The sequence below is a fragment of the Salvelinus alpinus genome, chromosome 24 (assembly GCF_045679555.1).
Source record: "Salvelinus alpinus chromosome 24, SLU_Salpinus.1, whole genome shotgun sequence".
Lineage (NCBI taxonomy): Eukaryota > Metazoa > Chordata > Actinopteri > Salmoniformes > Salmonidae > Salvelinus > Salvelinus alpinus.
This window is the reverse complement of record NC_092109.1, coordinates 25,630,434-25,648,653: the sequence shown is the minus strand read 5'-3', so window position 1 is coordinate 25,648,653 and position 18,220 is coordinate 25,630,434. Positions and strand designations below refer to the sequence as shown.

Below are 18,220 nucleotides of genomic sequence, written 5' to 3'. Positions count from 1 at the left end.
TTTCTTTGGACGTGGCAATTGATTCAAACATGCTCTTAAACCTTCCTGACTGGCCATAGAGGACACCTAACTGATGGACCCAAGAAAGGGAATCCCGGATCAGTGGGGAGGCTGAGCAGCAAGCCTGTGTAATCAGATTTACACAGTGTGCTCCACAATGGACATAGAGGGCTAATGGCTGCTGCCTTCTCACAATTGCCTGTGCACCTGTGTATTTTCCTGCCATGTTTGAGGCACCATCGTAACTCTGCCCACGTAAGCCAGACATGGGCAAATTGAGCCTCAACAACACTTCAGTTGCCACTTTCGCAATGCCCTCGCCTGTTGTCTCCGACACCCTGTATAGCCCAATAAACTCCTCGTGAGGGACAAGGTCATGGTCAACATAATGCAAAAAGACACTCTCCTGTTCAGCACCAGAGACATCTTGAGTACCATCAACAATTAATGAAAATTGTACAATCGGAAGAGACCTAATCTCAGCTGCAATGCCTCAAATGATTGTATTGGCCATGATGTTCAGAATTTCATTCTGTGCTTTGGGGCCTCTTGAAACGTCAACACTCTGTTGGCAAGAGTTTGCGGTTAAAAAATTGTGGGTGTGGCTGATATGGTTTTGTGCCATCACTGAGGTAACTGGACAATGCTGTGCCACTGTCCCCTATACTGGTGCTGCTGGCAACAAGGGTGACACCTGGTCCTGCCGTGGCTGTGACATTGTTCTCTGAAGTCTCTCTCCCTGGCTCTTTCCCTTTCACCACCCTCACTGACTCAGTCTGTCTCCTAGAAAAGAAATAAGGTGTTTGCCGTACTCCTAACTACCGGTACCCAAAACTACACAATTAATCACAACAGCAATACCATTGCCGTAAACAAATCTTAGTTTAGTCATCAGTTTAAGTTGAGAGCGGGGGTATCCATGGCATTTTCCAATTATGTCCCTATTTTACAAGTCCAAAAAATTGAGAACCTTTCATAATGTTGCCAAACAAAGACTCAACAAACTTACCTGAGACTCCCTGTCTCTGCCAATCTGTCCCTGCATATCTGTCCCCAACTCTGCTGTCTGTGTGCCATCTGTTGCCTGCTCTGCCTAACGACATCATTGTGAAACATTTCCATTAGCATTTCACTTCTTTCTTATGAACATTTTATCAACTCGTCTTTGAGATATTAGGCTACTAGAGTTCTTACTATGCGTTTTGGTGTACTGAAAAATACTGCCATTTTTCTACCTGGCTGGCTGGCCGGTCTAGCTGCACACACACACATTTACACAACATATGCTACAACCTTTTCTAATTCTAGTTTGTTTCATATTGGCTGGCTTCCAACAATAGCTGAATTTGTAAAGCTAGCGAGCACCAATTCCGTTTCTGTGGTGTTTGCTATAATCTAAAAATTTTAAAAAAAAAGTGAAATAAAATAAATTTAAAAAAGTTCACTAGCGACAACTTAGCTTTTGCAACGAGACCATTAAATATATTTAAGACAATGGTATAAGAGAGTGTAGTTCTGTTCAGTTTGGACTTCAGTTTATCGCTAACCTTATCACAGGGACTTTGAAGCACTACAGCTGAATGATGATCTTGGAATAAAATGACGATAGCAAAGATTCCATCTTTGATGACGCCACATAAATGGAATAGGTACTAGCTAGCTTGATAGTTAATGTTTGCTTTAGTTTGCGCGCTAGCTCTGCAAATTCAGCTAGTGTGTGAACCCTGCCAACATAAAAATGTAAACATTACTATGGCGCGATTGACTGGATTAACCTCACGTCAGTTACGTACATTGAGTGCCTTTCGGACAGTAGATACGAACCCTCTATTACCTTGCCAGCTAAAGAACTGGCAGTGGATCAAACCATTGTGAGGCAAAGGGCGGGGTGGTCGCAATCTTTTGAAACTTAAAAAGGCGCTATTAAGTGTCTATAATCAGCACAACTGCTTTCATTGCGTATTATTAATATTATTGAAATTACATAGTTATGTTTACAGTGATAGATTGGGGGGGACAAATCATATTTTTCCCAGGATGGGGGGGTCGTGTCCCCCCCGTCCCCCCTGGGATTTCCGCCTATGTATGTACCTGAAGGCAAGGTAAAGTGACTAGGTATCAGGAGAGAAGCGTAAAATAAAGAACAGAGTGTGTGGGTATGGGTGTGTGTGCTTGTGTTGTGTCAGTATGCGTGTGTGTTAGGTTTGTGTGCGTGCGTATGTAGCAGTGATGGCTCCTCAGAGGAGGATGGGAAGGACCATCCTCCTCAGTGAATTTCATAAAAATGTAAATGGTAAAACATTGAAAAAGTTATCCTTTTTAGATAAAACTATACTAAATATATTCACGTCACCAAATAATTAATTATAACACACTGTTTTGCAATGAAGGTCTACAGTAACCTCAACAGCACTCTGTAAGGTAGCACCATGTTGTAGCCGGAGGAAAGCTAGCTTCCGTCCTCCTCTTGATGCATTGACTTCAATAGAAAACCTAAGAGGCTCTTGGTGCTCATCCCCTCCATAGACTTACACAGTAATTATGAAGGCTTCCAGAGAACATCCTCCAACATATCAGAGCATTTGCAGCATGAACTGACATGTTGTCCACCCAATCAAAGGATCAGAGAATGAATCTAGTACTGAAAGCATAAGCTACAGCTAGCTAGGACTGCAGTGCATAAAATGTGGTGAGTAGTTGACTCAGAGAGAAAGACAATAGTTAAACAGTTTTCAACAAATTAATTTCTTCAAAAATGAAGGAGACGCAAGAGAGAGAAATTGTCATTTTTGTTTCACTTACTTAGCTAGCAAATGCAGCTGGCTAGTTTAGTTACTCAAACACCCGGCTCAAACAGAGGGATGCTATGTTAGCTAGCTGGCTATGACTATCCAACACAACACTGGAACTCTTCCAAGTCAAGGTAAGCTTTTGGTTTTATTAATTTATTGCCACCGGGGCCCGCCGGTGTAACTACTTACTGTATATACACTAACGTTACTGCACGATTATAGCGGGTTTACTAACGCATTAGTTCTATTAGCTATGTTGACTAGGACGTTACTTTAGCTAATATAGGGACAAAAATGTAGGCTGTGTGTAGCGGTTATGACATGGTTTGGCTTGGAAAGGTTTTTTCGCCTGGTCATATACAGCTGATGTGTTGTTAATTGAAGTCTACAAACGAAGGGAAAAGGTGAGAGGAAGAGAGTGCATAGAGGCTAGAATGAATACAGCATGGCTGCTATGATCAAAGGTGTATTCATTCTGTCGATTCTGTTGACAAACATTTCTTAAAACGGAAGCAAACGAAACTGGGATAAAAATACCTGAATTTGTCCAATAAAAACTTGTTTGCAACTGGTTGTACTAATGATTAAACCCTAGATAAGCTAGATGCAGGCAAGAGTGTGCAAAGCTGGATGCAGGCAAGCGTGTGTATGTAATCTCCATTGTAAACTTCCATTCATAGGCTAGGTTGTAGCAACCTCATGATGGGTATAGAGAAAATGTGAGTAACATGTAGTAGCCTAAACCTATCATTGTTACATTGAACTGGGTGAGTGGAATATGAATGACAGTCATCCAACATGCTGTAATAGAAATAAGGCCATGCTCATGAAAAAGAAAAACCGCCCTACCTCATCATAAACGGCACTGACCGCCACTGGTATGTAGTGAATGTGTGTGTGTTTTGTCCTTAGTGATGTGGACGCCAAACAACTTGAAGCTGTTGACGCGCTCCACTACAGCCCAATCGATGTGGCCGAGCTCTCCCCTCTTTCTCAACGATCAGCTCCTTCAACGATCAGCTTCTTCAACGATCAACTCCTTTGTCTTACTGACGTCGAGGGAGAGATTTGTTGTCCTGGCACCACACTGCTAAGTCTCTGACCACCACACTCATCGCAGTCTGTGATCAGGCCTACCACCGTCGTGTCGTCAGCAAACTTGATGGTGTTGGAGTCGTGCGTGGCCACAGTCACAGGAGGGGACTAAGCACAAACCACTGAGGGGCCCCTGTGTTGATGGTTAGCGTGGAGGTGGTGTTATTGCCTACCCTCTCCACCTGGGGCCGGCCTGTTAGGAAGGCCAGGACACAGTTGCAGAGGGAGGTGTTCAGTCCCAGGGTCCCCAGCTTGGTGATGAGCTTGGAGGGGACTATAGTGTTGAATGCTGAGCTGTAGTCTATGAACAGCATTCTCACATACTGTAGTTATTTTTCTTGTCCAAGTGGGAGAGGGCAGTATGAAGTGCATATGAGATTGCGTCATCTGTGGATCTGTTGGGGAAGTATGCAAATTGGAGTGGGCACAGGGTGTCTGGGATGATGGTGTTTATGTGTCATGACGAGCCTTTCAAAAGCACTTTGTATTTACAGATGTGAGTGCTACACGTCGATAGTCATTTAGGCAGGTTACCTTGGAGTTTTTGGAAATGGGGAGGAAGGGGGGAAGTTTGAAACATGTTGGGATTACAGACTGGGACAAGGAGAGATGGAAAAAGTCTGTGATGACACTTGCCAGCACATTCTTTGAGAATGTGCATGGTATTCCCGGCAGCCTTGCGAGTCTTACCCTGTTTAAAAGTTTTACTCAAATTGGCCAAGGAGAGCAAGATCACACAGTCATCTGGAACAACAGGAGCTGTCAGGCAAGACTCAGTGTTGTATTCCTCGAAGCGAGCATAAAAAGTAATTTAGCTCGTTTGGGAGTTCTGCATCACTGGGCATCTCACAGCTGGGTTTCCCTTTGTTATCCGTTACTGTCTGCAAGCCCTGCCACATACAGTATGTTGAGCGTCGAAACCGGTGTAATAGGATTCCACCTTCCTCCTATATTGTCCTTTTGCATGTTTGATGTCTCAAGAGGTCGTCATAGTGGGTTTTCTTGTATGCATCCCGTTCCTTGTAAGCGGTAGCTATAGCCTTCAGCCCAGCGCTGATATTGCCTGTAATCCATGGTTTTTAGTTTGGATACGTTTGCATAGTCACTGTGGGTGCTACGTCATCTATGCACTTATTGACAAAGCCCGTGACTGTTCTGGTAAACTCCTCAATGGTATCGGATGAATGGTATCAGATTACTTTCCTCGATCGCTCAAATTAAACAAAATCAAGCTGGTGGTGTATTTAATATAGGCTCAGTAAACAATAAAAAAGGTGAAAAAGGGGGGCCCTAGGGGGAAAAAGGTTGGGAACCTCTGCTCTGCACAGACACTCATGTCCTCTCCCTCACACTGGGAAAATCTCAATTGGGCAAAGTTGTGGTCGCAATATGTAAGAGACAGTGGAGGCTCCTGAGGGGGAATAGGTTTTGTCGTGCCCTCTTCACGACTGTCTTGGTGTGCTTGGACCATTCTAGTTTGTTGGTGATGTGGCACCACACGGCCAGATCTCTGACCTCCTCCCTATAGGCTGTCTCATCATTGTCAGTGATCAGGCCTACCACTGCTGTGTCATCAGCAAACTTAATGATGGTGGAGGATGTTCAGGATTATCCTACCATGGAAGAGGTTTGAAATCCCCCACACTCCCTTTGAAACAACTGCTTTCTCAGATGAGAAAAGCATGTACATATTTTAAAATTATAAGCTACTTATCCTTGTAACTATACTGAACATTTATTTAATTTTTTAATCCCAGCCCCTGTCCCCGCCGGAGGTCTTTTGCCTTTTGGTAGGCCACCATTGTAAATAAGAATGTTCTTAATTAACTGACTTGCCTAGTTAAATAAAGGTTAAATAAAAATAAATAAAAAAACTAAAATATTAAACACAACATGCAACAATTTCAAAGATTTTACTGAGTTACAGTTCTAAAGGAAATCTGTGAATTTTAATAAATGAAGCCCTAATCTATGGATTTCACATGACTGAGCAGCGGTGCTGCCATGGGTAGGCCTGGGGGGGGGGGGGGGGGGGTGGCATAGGCCCACCCACTTGGCAGCAAGGCTCACCCACTGGGGAGCAAGGCCCAGCCAATCAGAATGAGTTTTTCCCCACAAAAGGGCTTTGTTACAGAGAGAAATACTCCTCAGCACCAGAAATAAGCTTTGTGTACGTATGGAACATTTCTGCCAAGAGTATGCAAAGCTGTCATCAAGGCAAAGGGTGGCTACTTTGAAGAATCTAAAGTATATTTGGATTTATTTATCAATTTTTGGTTACTACATGATTCCATGTGTCATTTCATAGTTTGGATGTCTTCACTATTATTCTACAATGTAGAAAATAGTCCAAATAAAGAAAAACCCTTGAATGAGTAAGTGTGTCCAAACTTTTGACTGGTACTGTAAGTATTTCCAGAGAGGCTCTTCTAGGCCACCAGGCTGTGACTCTGGCCTGTGAGTTGGCACAATGGCATGATGTCCCAATCAAGCTGATGCCTTGTAAGCAGAGGAAAACAGAGCAGAGAGCCATAAAGCGAGGGGCCCTTATGATGGAAACTGATGCTCATCTCTCCTCTGCTCAGCCCTCTATCTTTGTGGAAGCGGCTGTGTGAAGCCATCAGTGTTTGGCCAGGGGCAGTTACTCCATCAACATACTGTTTTCTAATCTGCTCTACGGTGTGCTCAGCTGATGTCTAGCCATATCGGTTTCTTTACTAAATAAGCTGACAAGAGTGATATATTTGATATTGGCAACAACAAAATAACACTAAGCAGTAAAAGTTATAATAATTTAAGCCAGGGTGTATTAGTTTTAGTAGATTAAAAACACAGCAGAGCAAAGAAATTATGGGATAGAAAAAAGGTAACAGCAGTTCCACTAACAATACTACATACCAACTATATAATTTATTACATCCACTCAAACTTTAACTGCCAGCAGCCCAGCACGAGGCACATTTTAATATTGACTCGCTTGCGACTGTTACTTAACTCAGAGGATTAGTACTGCTAACACTTAAATTGGCACTCCAGTCTCCTTTTCACCTCATTGTTAGATATTACTGCACTGTCGGAGCTAGAAGCACAAGCATTTCACTACACCCGCAATAACATCTGTTAAACACGCGTATGTGACCAATACATTTGATAACACCTGGTTTACTTAACAAAAGGCACATCTCAATAGGTGGTCCAGGTAAGTCATGACATAGCACAAGTGTGCTCATCTATTGTCCCTCAAGCAAGGCCGATGACATCACAGATTCCCATCAGACCATCTCCTTCAATGCCCTACTCCTTGAAGTTTGCAGTTGTGTCGAAAAAAACATAGTTTTCTTACCCTTTAGTACTCTGTTCTTTACTGTATTTATAAGTGGGGTAAAAGTAAAACAGTAAAAGTAAAAAAATAGCTGGAGGACATCTTAAAGTTGGGGTCAGAGGAGGCACGTCATGTGAACACACATGGTGGATGGGACAGAAACTCCTGACTCTGGCCCTGCATGCCTGGAGTGCTGTGGCTAGAGGCGGGCCCAGGGAGACAGGAAGCAGGAAGATCAATTCAGGAAGTGGGGTCAAAGGCTCCTGCTGCGGCTGGTATTGTTCTGTATTTACACCTTGCACTGAGCTGATGAAGTGGAGGCTATGGGCGGGTGGGCGAGCAGGCGAGAGAGAGAAACATATGTCCATAGGATTACTCTTGCAATCTCTCAGCTCTCTCCCTCTCTCTGCTCTCACAATTTTGCTACTCTACTCACAATCTCTGTCTGTTCTATTGGACTTGTTCTTGTTTCTCCTTTTCAACATGACATCTTTCCCATGTTATTCCCCTCTCACACGATCTTCATGATTTAATGGCCTAGTCCATACACCTCGAGCTGTCTGTCTGTCCCTTTATCTATATATCAGATTATTGACGCAGCTGAATCTGTGCCAAAGTCAACATGGCCCATTTTGTTGGCTTTCATTTCATGAAGACTGTCACGAACACTGTTTTTCTATAGCACTAAGAGACACACATCACTGTTTTTTCAGAGGAGCCACAGACTAAATCGCAGTCCACGTCAATGGCACACTTATCATTTGAAAAGGCTTGGTGGTACTCCTAAACACTCTGTCGAAAAAATAATCTACCAAATCAGGATTTCTATCCAGTATCCACACATTACAATCCTTAGGTTTTCTGGAGAATATTATTATAATGGTCCATGTGTACTGTCCACCTAGCCAGCTCCACACACAGCAGGGGTCTCAGTGACTGTGCCTTGTCCACCCAATCCTGTTTCACATGCAGCAGGGGTCATGACTGTCCCTGTCACACGTGGGCACTTGGAGGGGAGACCACTTATCTGTTGTGTAGACATCACCATGGAGAGGGGCCTTTCTAAAGGTAATAAATAAATAAGTAATAAATAAACCAAAAACCCTGGCTCTGCTGTACGGGGGAATGGGTGAGTCACAGCAGCCAATCACATACAGGCCTGTTTAGTGGGGACTCAATGGAGTGGCAGGTAGCCTAGCATTTAAAATCTGTAAACCGGTAAGGTTTAAAAATCTGCCAGTCTACCCTTGAGCACCCTTCTACCCCCCCCCCCCCAACACCTGCTCCCCGGGTGCCAATGACATGTACATCTATTAAGGCAGCCCCCTGCACCTCTCTGATTGGGTTAAATGCGGAACACACATTTCGGTTGAATGCATTTAGTTGTGCAACTGACTAGGTTTCCCCTTTCAATACACTATTATGGTTGCTATCCTAAACTACAGAAGCTCCGGTTTTCATTTTCCCAACACTAATCAATAAATGGATGTCATACATTTTCAAGGAAGAATGTGTTTGAGGAAACCACAGTAGATTGAACAAACATGCTAATTTTGAGTGTTCCTTAGGCTACCCGTCTCTGGATATACTGTGTCCACCCATCCAGACTCCTTATGACGCATTCACTGCCACACGCCCTCATCTCTTCTGGCCTGTGACAGGCCCAGATAGAGCCTTGGCTATAAGAGGTGTCAAACAAGATTGCTCTGGATGAGGAGAATTAAGGTTAGCCCATGGACAGATGCCAAGAGAAGACAGATACCATTTCTACTGTTTTGTTACCTCACCAAGTCTGGACGTGACAACAAAAGCCGCTGACTGAATTAGGTAAACTGAAAACTTTGAAGACTCACTTGCATGGTGTGATGATCCTGACAACTGAATTTGTAGTTGGTTAGACCTGTGATCACAGACAGGTGACAAGGTGTCACCTAGGTGACAAGACACACAAGCTCCTATAATAAGTACCTCTGCCAACTGGTCACAGTCACACATCTGTGCCACAATGTACCTGCCAAAATACACTGCTCAAAAAAATTAAGGGAACACTAAAATAACACATCCTAGATCTGAATGAAGGAAATATTCTTATTAAATACTTTTTTCTTTACAAAGTTGAATGTGCTGACAACAAAATCACACAAAAATGATCAATGGAAATCAAATTTATCAACCCATGGAGGTCTGGATTTGGAGTCACACTCAAAATTAAAGTGGAAAACCACACTACAGGCTGATCCAACTTTGATGTACAGTGATCCCTCGCCACTTCGCGGTTCACTTATCGCGGATTCGCTATTTCGCGGATTTTCATAATGCATTTTTTTTTTTTTTTTGGTGCATTGTGCTCTGCATTCTGATTCGCTAAAAACTCACTCCCGCTTCTTGTATCAAAACATGCTACGAATTGTGCTATCATTTTGTCGTCTCGTGCAGTTATGTGTACGTACATAAAACAGCTTGGCAAATTTACATTAAGTTGGCCAAATTATCTTGTAATTTCGAACATCTCCTAAACCCATAATGTGGACGAAACGGCCTGGACCGACAAAAGCACCTGCGGATGGGCCCAAACGGCGGAAGAAGAGAACACTGCAGAGCGCAGTCAGGATGCAGCGGCCCAGTCTGAAGAGCAGTGAAACGGCCTACACGTGAGTCACTGTATTTGTATACATGTAATAGTTGCTAATTGTAAAAAAAAAAAAAAGTTTTCTATTTCGCGGATTTCACTTATCGCGGGTCATTTTCGGAACGTAACCCCCGCGATAAACGAGGGATTACTGTAATGTCCTTAAAACAAGTCAAAATGAGGCTCAGTAGTGTGTGTGGCCTCCACGTGCCTGTATGACCTCCCTACAACGCCTGGGCATGCTCCTGATGAGGTGGCGGATGGTCTCCTGAGGGATCTCCTCCCAGACCTGGACTAAAGCATCCGCCAACTCCTGGACAGTCTGTGGTGCAATGTGGCGTTGGTGGATGGAGCGAGACATGATGTCCCAGATGTGCTCAATTGGATTCAGGTCTGGGGAACGGGCGGGCCAGTCCATAGCATCAATGCCTTCCTCTTGCAGGAACTGCTGACACACTCCAGCCACATGAGGTCTAGCATTGTCTTGCATTAGGAGGAACCCAGGGCCAACCGCACCAGCATATGGTCTCACAAGGGGTCTGAGGATCTCATCTCGGTACCTAATGGCAGTCAGGCTACCTCTGGCGAGCACATGGAGGGCTGTGCGGCCCCCCAAAGAAATGCCACCCCACACCATGACTGACCCACCGCCAAACCGGTCATGCTGGAGGATGTTGCAGGCAGCAGAACGTTCTCCACGGCGTCTCCAGACTCTGTCACGTCTGTCACATGTGCTCAGTGTGAACCTGCTTTCATCTGTGAAGAGCACAAGGCACCAGTGGCGAATTTGCCAATCTTGGTGTTCTCTGGCAAATGCCAAACGTCCTGCACGGTGTTGGGCTGTAAGCACAACCCCCACCTGTGGACGTCGGGCCCTCATACCACCCTCATGGAGTCTGTTTCTGACCGTTTGAGCAGACACATGCACATTTGTGGCCTGCTGGAGGTCATTTTGCAGGGCTCTGGCAGTGCTCCACCTGCTCCTCCTTGCACAAAGGCGGAGGTAGCGGTCCTGCTGCTGGGTTGTTGCCCTCCTACGGCCTCCTCCACGTCTCCTGATGTACTGGCCTGTCTCCTGGTAGCACCTCCATGCTCTGGACACTACGCTGACAGACACAGCAAACCTTCTTGCCACAGCTCGCATTGATGTGCCATCCTGGATGAGATGCACTACCTGAGCCACTTGTGTGGGTTGTAGACTCCGTCTCATGCTACCACTAGAGTGAAAGCACCGCCAGCATTCAAAAGTGACCAAAACATCAGCCAGGAAGCATAGGAACTGAGAAATGGTCTGTGGTCACCACCTGCAGAACCACTCCTTTATTGGGGGTGTCTTGCTAATTGCCTATAATTTCCACCTTTTGTCTATTACATTTGCACAACAGCATGTGAAATTTATTGTCAATCAGTGTTGCTTCCTAAGTGGACAGTTTGCTTTCACAGAAGTGTGATTGACTTGGAGTTACATTGTGTTGTTTAAGTGTTCCCTTTATTTTTTTGAGCAGTGTATAATGATTGAAGAGATATGAAAATAATACCTCAGAGCGTGGTTGACACTGGCATGTCTGCTATGTACACTTGTATGAAATGGACCAAAAAAATATTTGAACATTATTAGTCTTGATGGAGATAGGCTTGAAGGACTAGACTTGACACCTAACACCTGCCTGTTTTATATTCTCTCAGTGTCAAAAAGAGAAAGAGTGACCGTACCAGCCACAGAGCCGTGGGTGTTGAATCTGAGCCAGAGGTATTGACGACAGGGGGAGCTAATAAAACTAATCAGATACTAGTAATTATTTTTCTATTTCATAAATAAATACATTTGGGTATTATTTTGTTACATTTGAGTAGGGAAAAGCTCAAAAGTCACGCTTTTCTAAACATTAGAAATAATTGAAGTTCAGCGAACTCAGTCAAGCAACTCTACGGCTGGCCATGCTTTCCTCCTGGCTACCCCAACCCCGGTCAACAGCCCCCCCCCCCCCCACCGCACCTACTTGCCCGAGCCTCCCCAGCTTCTCCTTCACCCAAATCCAGATAGCTGATGTTCTGAAAGAGCGGCAAAACCTGGACCCGTACAAATCAGCTGGGCTAGACAATCTGGACCCTCTCTTTCTTAAATTATCAGCCGCCGTTGTTGCAACCCCTATTACCAGTCTGTTCAACCTCTCTTTCGTATCGTCCGAGATCCCTAAAGATTGGAAAGCTGCAGCGGTCATCCCCCTCTTCAAAAGGGGGTGACACTCTAGACCCAAACTGTTATAGACCTATATCCATCCTGCCCTGCCTCTCTAAAGTCTTCGAAAGCCAAGTTAATAAACAGATCACTGACCAGTTCGAATCCCACCGTACCTTCTCCCACCGTACCTGTTCCGGTTTCCAAGCTGGTCACGGGTGCACCTCAGCCAAGCTCAAGGTACTAAACGATATCATAACCGCCATCGATAAAAGACAGTACTGTGCAGCCGTCTTCATCGACCTGGCCAAGGCTTTCGTCTCTGTCAATCACCATATTCTTATCGGCAGACTCAATAGCCTTGGTTTCTAAAATGATTGCCTCGCCTGGTTCACCAACTACTTCGCAGACAGAGTTCAGTGTGTCAAATCAGAGGGCCTGTTGTCCGGACCTCTGGCAGTCTCTATGGGGTACGACAAGGTTAAATTCTCGGGTCGACTCTTTTCTCTGTATATATCAATGATGTCGCTCTTGCTGCGGGTGATTCTCTGATCCACCTCTCAAAGACGACACCATTCTGTATACATCTGGCCCTTCTTTGGACACTGTGTTAACAAACCTCCAAATGAGCTTCAATGCCATACAACACTCCTTCCGTGGCCTCCGACTGCTCTTAAATGCTAGTAAAACCCGCCCGCCCGACTAGCATCACTACCCTGGACGGTTCTGACCTAGAATATGTGGACAACTACAAATATCTAGGTGTCTGGCTAGACTGTAAACTCTCCTTCCAGACTCATATTAAACATCTCCAATCCAAAATCAAATCTAGAATCAGCTTTCTATTTCACAACAAAGCCTCCTTCACTCACGCCGCCAAACTTACCCTAGTAAAACTGACTATCCTACCGATCCTCGACTTTGGCGATGTCAGCTTCAAAATAGCTTCCAATACTCTACTCAGCAAACTGGATGCAGTCTATCACAGTGCCATCCGTTTTGTTACCAAAGCTCCTTATACCACCCACCACTGCGACCTGTATGCTTTAGTCGGCTGTTCCTCGCTACATATTCGTCACCAGACCCACTGGCTCCAGGTCATCTAAGCTCCGCCTTATGTCAGCTTATGTCAACACCCACCCGTACACGCGCTCCAGCAGGTATATCTCACTGGTCATCCCCAAAGCCAACACCTCCTTTGGCCGCCTTTCCTTCCAGTTCTCTGCTGCCAGTGACTGGAACGAATTGCAAAAATCGCTGAAGCTGGAGACTTATATTTCCCTCACTAACATTAAACATCAGCTATCTGAGCAGCTAACCGATCCCTGCAGCTGTACATAGTCCATCTGTAAATACCCCACCCAATCTACCTACCTCATCCCCATATTGTTTTTAATGGACTTTTCTGCTCTTTTGCACACCAGTATCTCTACTTGCACATAATCATCTGCTCATTTATCACTCCAGTGTTAATCTGCTAAATTGTAATTACTTCGCTACTATGGCCTATTTATTGCCTACCTCCTCACGTCATTTGCACACACTGTATATAGACTTTCCTTTTTTCTATTGTGTTATTGACTGTACGCTTGTTTATTCCATGTGTAACTGTGTTGTTGTTTGTGTCACACTGCTTTGCTTTATCTTGGCCAGGTCGCAGTTGTAAATGAGAACTTGTTCTCAACTAGCTTACCTGGTTAAATAAAGGTGAAATTAAAATAAAAATAAAAACAAAGTATTTTTTGCCTCTATTCCTTGATGGTATTTTGTGCATCATTTCAGTGACTGTAATTGAAATCATCAATTGAACAAGGAGTCACTGTGAAAGCATAAATAGGGCCAGTATCAAGCACCCCCAGAAAGGGAATCGAACAACACACTGTACAAAATCTTCTCTCTTCTTCTTAATTTTTTATTTTTTTCTTCATGTGCTTTTGTTCTACCTTATGTTTTCAGTAAGCATTGATATTGATTAATGCATTGTTGGGTTTAGAGCTTGCAAGAAAGACATTTTATTGTACTTGTGCACGTGACATTAAAACTTGAAATTTGAAAATGGGCAGCCAGTTTAGCCCTGACAAAAACGCCAGTCAACCTTAAATTAATTATGACTGTATACTACACATCTACAAGACAAAATGTGGGTTTTATCTAGGCTGACACTTATTTGACTCCAGACTAGAGGTCGACCGATTAATCGGAATGGCCGATTAATTAGGGCCGATTTAAAGTTTTCATAACAATCGGTAATCTGCATTTTTGGACACTGATCATGGCCGATTACATTGCACTCCACGAGGAGACTGCGTGGCTGGCTGACAACTTGTTATGCAGTGCAGCAAGGAGCCAAGGTAAGGTGCTGGCTAGCATTTAACGTATCTTATAAAAAACAATCAATCTTAACATAATCACTAGTTAACTACACATGGTTGCTGTTATTACTAGTTTATCTAGCTTGTTCTGCGTTGCATATAATCGATGCAGTGCCTGTTAATTTATCATTGAATCATAGCCTACTTCGCCAAACGGTTATTTAACAAGCGCATTCGCAAAACAGCACTGTCGTTGCACCAATGTGTACCTAACCATAAACAGCAATGCCTTTCTTAAAATCAATACACAAGTATATCTTTTTAAACCTGCATATTTAGTTAATATTGCCTGCTAACATGAATTTCTTTTAACAAAAATGTTTTGTCACTTCTCTTGCGTTCTGTGCAACAGAGTCAGGCTATATGCAGCAGTTTGGGCCTCCTGGCTCGTTGCGAATTGTGTGAAGACCAACTTCGCCAAACGGGGGATGACCTAACAAAAGCAAATTTGCAAAAAAAGCACAATCATTGCACGAATGTACCTAAACATAAACATCAATGCCTTTCTTAAAATCAATACACAGAGGTATCTTTTTTATTTCCTTGTTGTTGAATTTTACCCCCTTTTCCAATTGTTAGTAGTTACTATCTTGTCTCATCGCTACAACTCCCGTACGGGCTCGGGAGAGACGAAGGTCGAAAGTCATGCGTCCTCCGAAACACAACCCAACCAAGCCGCACTGCTTCTTAACACAGCGCGCATCCAACCCGGAAGCCAGCCGCACCAATGTATCGGAGGAAACACCGTGCACCTGGCGACCTGGTTAGCGTGCACTGCTCCCGGCCCGCCACAGGAGTCGCTAGTGCGCGATGAGACAAGGATATCCCTACCGGCCAAATCCTCCCTAACCCGGACGACGCTAGGCCAATTGTGCGTCGCCTGGTGTAACCGATGTGAAATGGCTAGCTAGTTAGCGGGGTGCGCGCTAATAGCGTTTCAAACGTCACTCGCTCTGAGACTTGGAGTAGTTGTTCCCCTTGCTCTGCAAGGGCAGCGGCATTTGTGGAGCAATGGATAACGATGCTTCGAGGGTGGCTGTTTTCGATGTGTTCCTGGTTCGAGCCCAGGTAGGGGCGAGGAGAGGGGCGGAAGCTATACTGTTACACTGGCAATACTAAAGTGCCTATAAGAACATCCAATAGTCAAAGGTATATGAAATACAAATGGTAGAGAGAGAAATAGTCCTATAATAACTACAACCTAAAACTTCCTACCTGGGAATATTGAAGAATCATGTTAAAAGGAACCACCAGCTTTCATATGTTCTCATGTTCTGAGCAAGGAACTTAAACGTTAGCTTTTTTACATGGCACATATTGCACTTTTACTTTCTTCTCCAACACTTTGTTTTTGCATTATTTAAACCAAATTGAACATGTTTCATTATTTATTTGAGGCTAAACTGATTTAATTGATGTATTATATTAAGTTGAAATAAAAATGTTCATTCAGTATTGTTGTAATTGTCATTATTACAAATAAATAAAAAACATTTAAATAAAAAAATAAAATAAAAAATAGTCAGATTAATCGGTATCGGCTTTTTTGGTCCTCCAATAATTGGTATCGGCGTTGAAAATCATAATCGGTCGACCTCTACTCCAGACAGCATTATTTAAAAAATTATAACATGTGTTTTACCTGATATGTAATAGGATTATACTACCTTAAAGTAAGTGTCCAGTGTTTCCAGATTTCTATGAAATATGACCTATAATTAATTACAATATGAGTTAAATAGTTTTCCTTCTAAATGCTTTTAATTATGTTAAAAAGCAGCTTTTCTATGTTGAAATGGGGTAGGCGTACCCCAATAACAGAATTGTGTGGGCGTGTACTGGTCATTAAAAATATTCATGTGATAGACCACTGATTGGCAAGCTCATCCTCCTCAAAAGGATGACATCATCCTCTATGAGGCAATAGCAAGCATTTCTGAAACATCTTTTTAAGATACAAGTTTGAGGTGAGTATTTTGATGTTTATTGTCCTCCAATGTTTGCTTTGGACACAAATACGGGTACAGGATAAGTCAACAACATTATTTGGGTATGAGTTAACAGAATATGAACAGAAAAGTTAGATTTGCAATGGACAGTTACTTTAAGACAGTTTAGGATGTTAAAACAGAGACACTGCCAAACATGTCTAGTGTCTAGTAAATTAGATAGAGGAAATGGACATGGTGATCTAAGACATCCACAATCTAAAGATAAAAGCCTGTCTAGTATCTAGAATCACACACACCTCATTTAGGTGGCATTGATTTACATGATATTAAAATCAAACAAGTTATAAATATACTTTGATATCCAATTACACCTGCTTAAAATATTTATCTAGTTAAACTGCTTTTCACTACATATTCCAATGTAGTAATTTGGAAAACGGACAAATGTTGAGTCATAGCTGACAGAGAAGAAAACACTGGGAAACAGCTGGTGAATAATTACGTAATGTAGACATGCAGTCTCCAAATAAAATATACTATTTTATTATAATATCTGAGCTTCATGAGTTTCTCCTCCCTATCTGTATAAGGGAGACAAAAACGGAAATAACTCGGCTTCAACAAGGGGAAAAAACGTAAACAATCACGGTCGCAAAAGTTCAATTCGTTCAGTTTGGTCCATCCTGCTGTCAAAACCGTTACATATAATGTTTGCTGGGAATCACACTCTGCTTTACTTGAGACAATTTTATTGCTTTCGCTTTATGAAGTCAACATCAATGAAAATGTATTAAAAATGTAATAACTCACCTCTTACACAAAGTAGAGACATGGCAAGAGTTTGACAATTCCTCTAGTTCAAAATGCTCGGCACGGGTAACATTACAAACAATGCCTCCAATCACTTTTTAAATTCTTCGCAGAATTTCCAGAGTTAGAGGTGGGTTTGAGATGCTGGAAATGGAAACATAAATGTTCGGCAGTGAGCAATTGCCCCCTGCCAAAGGCACGCCATGAAAAAATTCATTAGACTAACCTGACAGCACCGCGTTAAGAGGGCGGGGCCGAAGTACTCTGTAATGACATCTAGCCCATCCATTGAGGGAGCATAATCTCTGAAAAGGGCAGACCATACAGAAGGTTCTGACCAATCGATGAAGAGAGACTGAAAACCACAGTTGAGGGAACAGGTGGTGACGCAGACTCCTAGATAGTGTCCTGCGCTGTAGTTTTTTTTTTTTTGTAATTTTAGCAGACTCTCTTATCTAGAGAGCAATAAGAGTTAAGTGCCTTGCTCAAAGCCTGGAGTTTTTTTGTCCGCTACATTGCCAGTTGGTCTTCTTTGGTTATCAGCATTTACAATCAGATTCAGATCCCTTGTAACGTTTTATATTGTTTCCTTGGAATTACAACATGTTGCCATGACATAGAAGCTTTTGCATGTATACCTATATTAAACCATATATGAATAGCCTACCACAGAAAAATGTAATTCAATTGCAAATTCAATCAATACTATTACTATTTTTGTCTAGACACGCAGCCCAATTCTGATATTTTTTACACTTGTTGGTCTTTTGACCAATGACATCAGATCTTTCACATCAGATATTTTTCAGAATTGGGCTGCCTGTGTAAATGCAGCCTTAGAGTCTAACTGGTGCCCCCACACATTGACTCTGTACTGGTACCCCCTGTATATATTCTCGCTATTGTTATTTTACTGCTGGTCTTTAATTATTTGTTACTTTTATTTATTTTTTAGGTATTTTGCTTAAAACTACATTGTTGGTTAAAGGCTTGTAAGTAAGCAATTCGCTGTAAGGTCTACACCTGGTGTATTCAGCACATGTGATAAATAACAATTGATTTGATTTGA

The 18,220-nt window shown here is 43.0% G+C and overlaps 1 protein-coding gene across 2 annotated transcripts in view; it reads right to left on the bottom strand.

The window, feature by feature from the left end:
• Positions 1–17,379, bottom strand: part of LOC139552391 (protein unc-13 homolog B-like) — a 118,340-nt gene extending 100,961 nt beyond the window's left edge. For both annotated transcript variants that reach the window (XM_071364106.1, XM_071364107.1), the window contains exon 1: positions 17,152–17,379. In XM_071364106.1, the coding sequence (XP_071220207.1) occupies positions 17,152–17,173 (22 nt within the window). In that variant the 5' untranslated portion in view covers positions 17,174–17,379. The remainder of the gene's footprint in view (positions 1–17,151) is intronic.
• Positions 17,380–18,220: the final 841 nt, after the last annotated feature.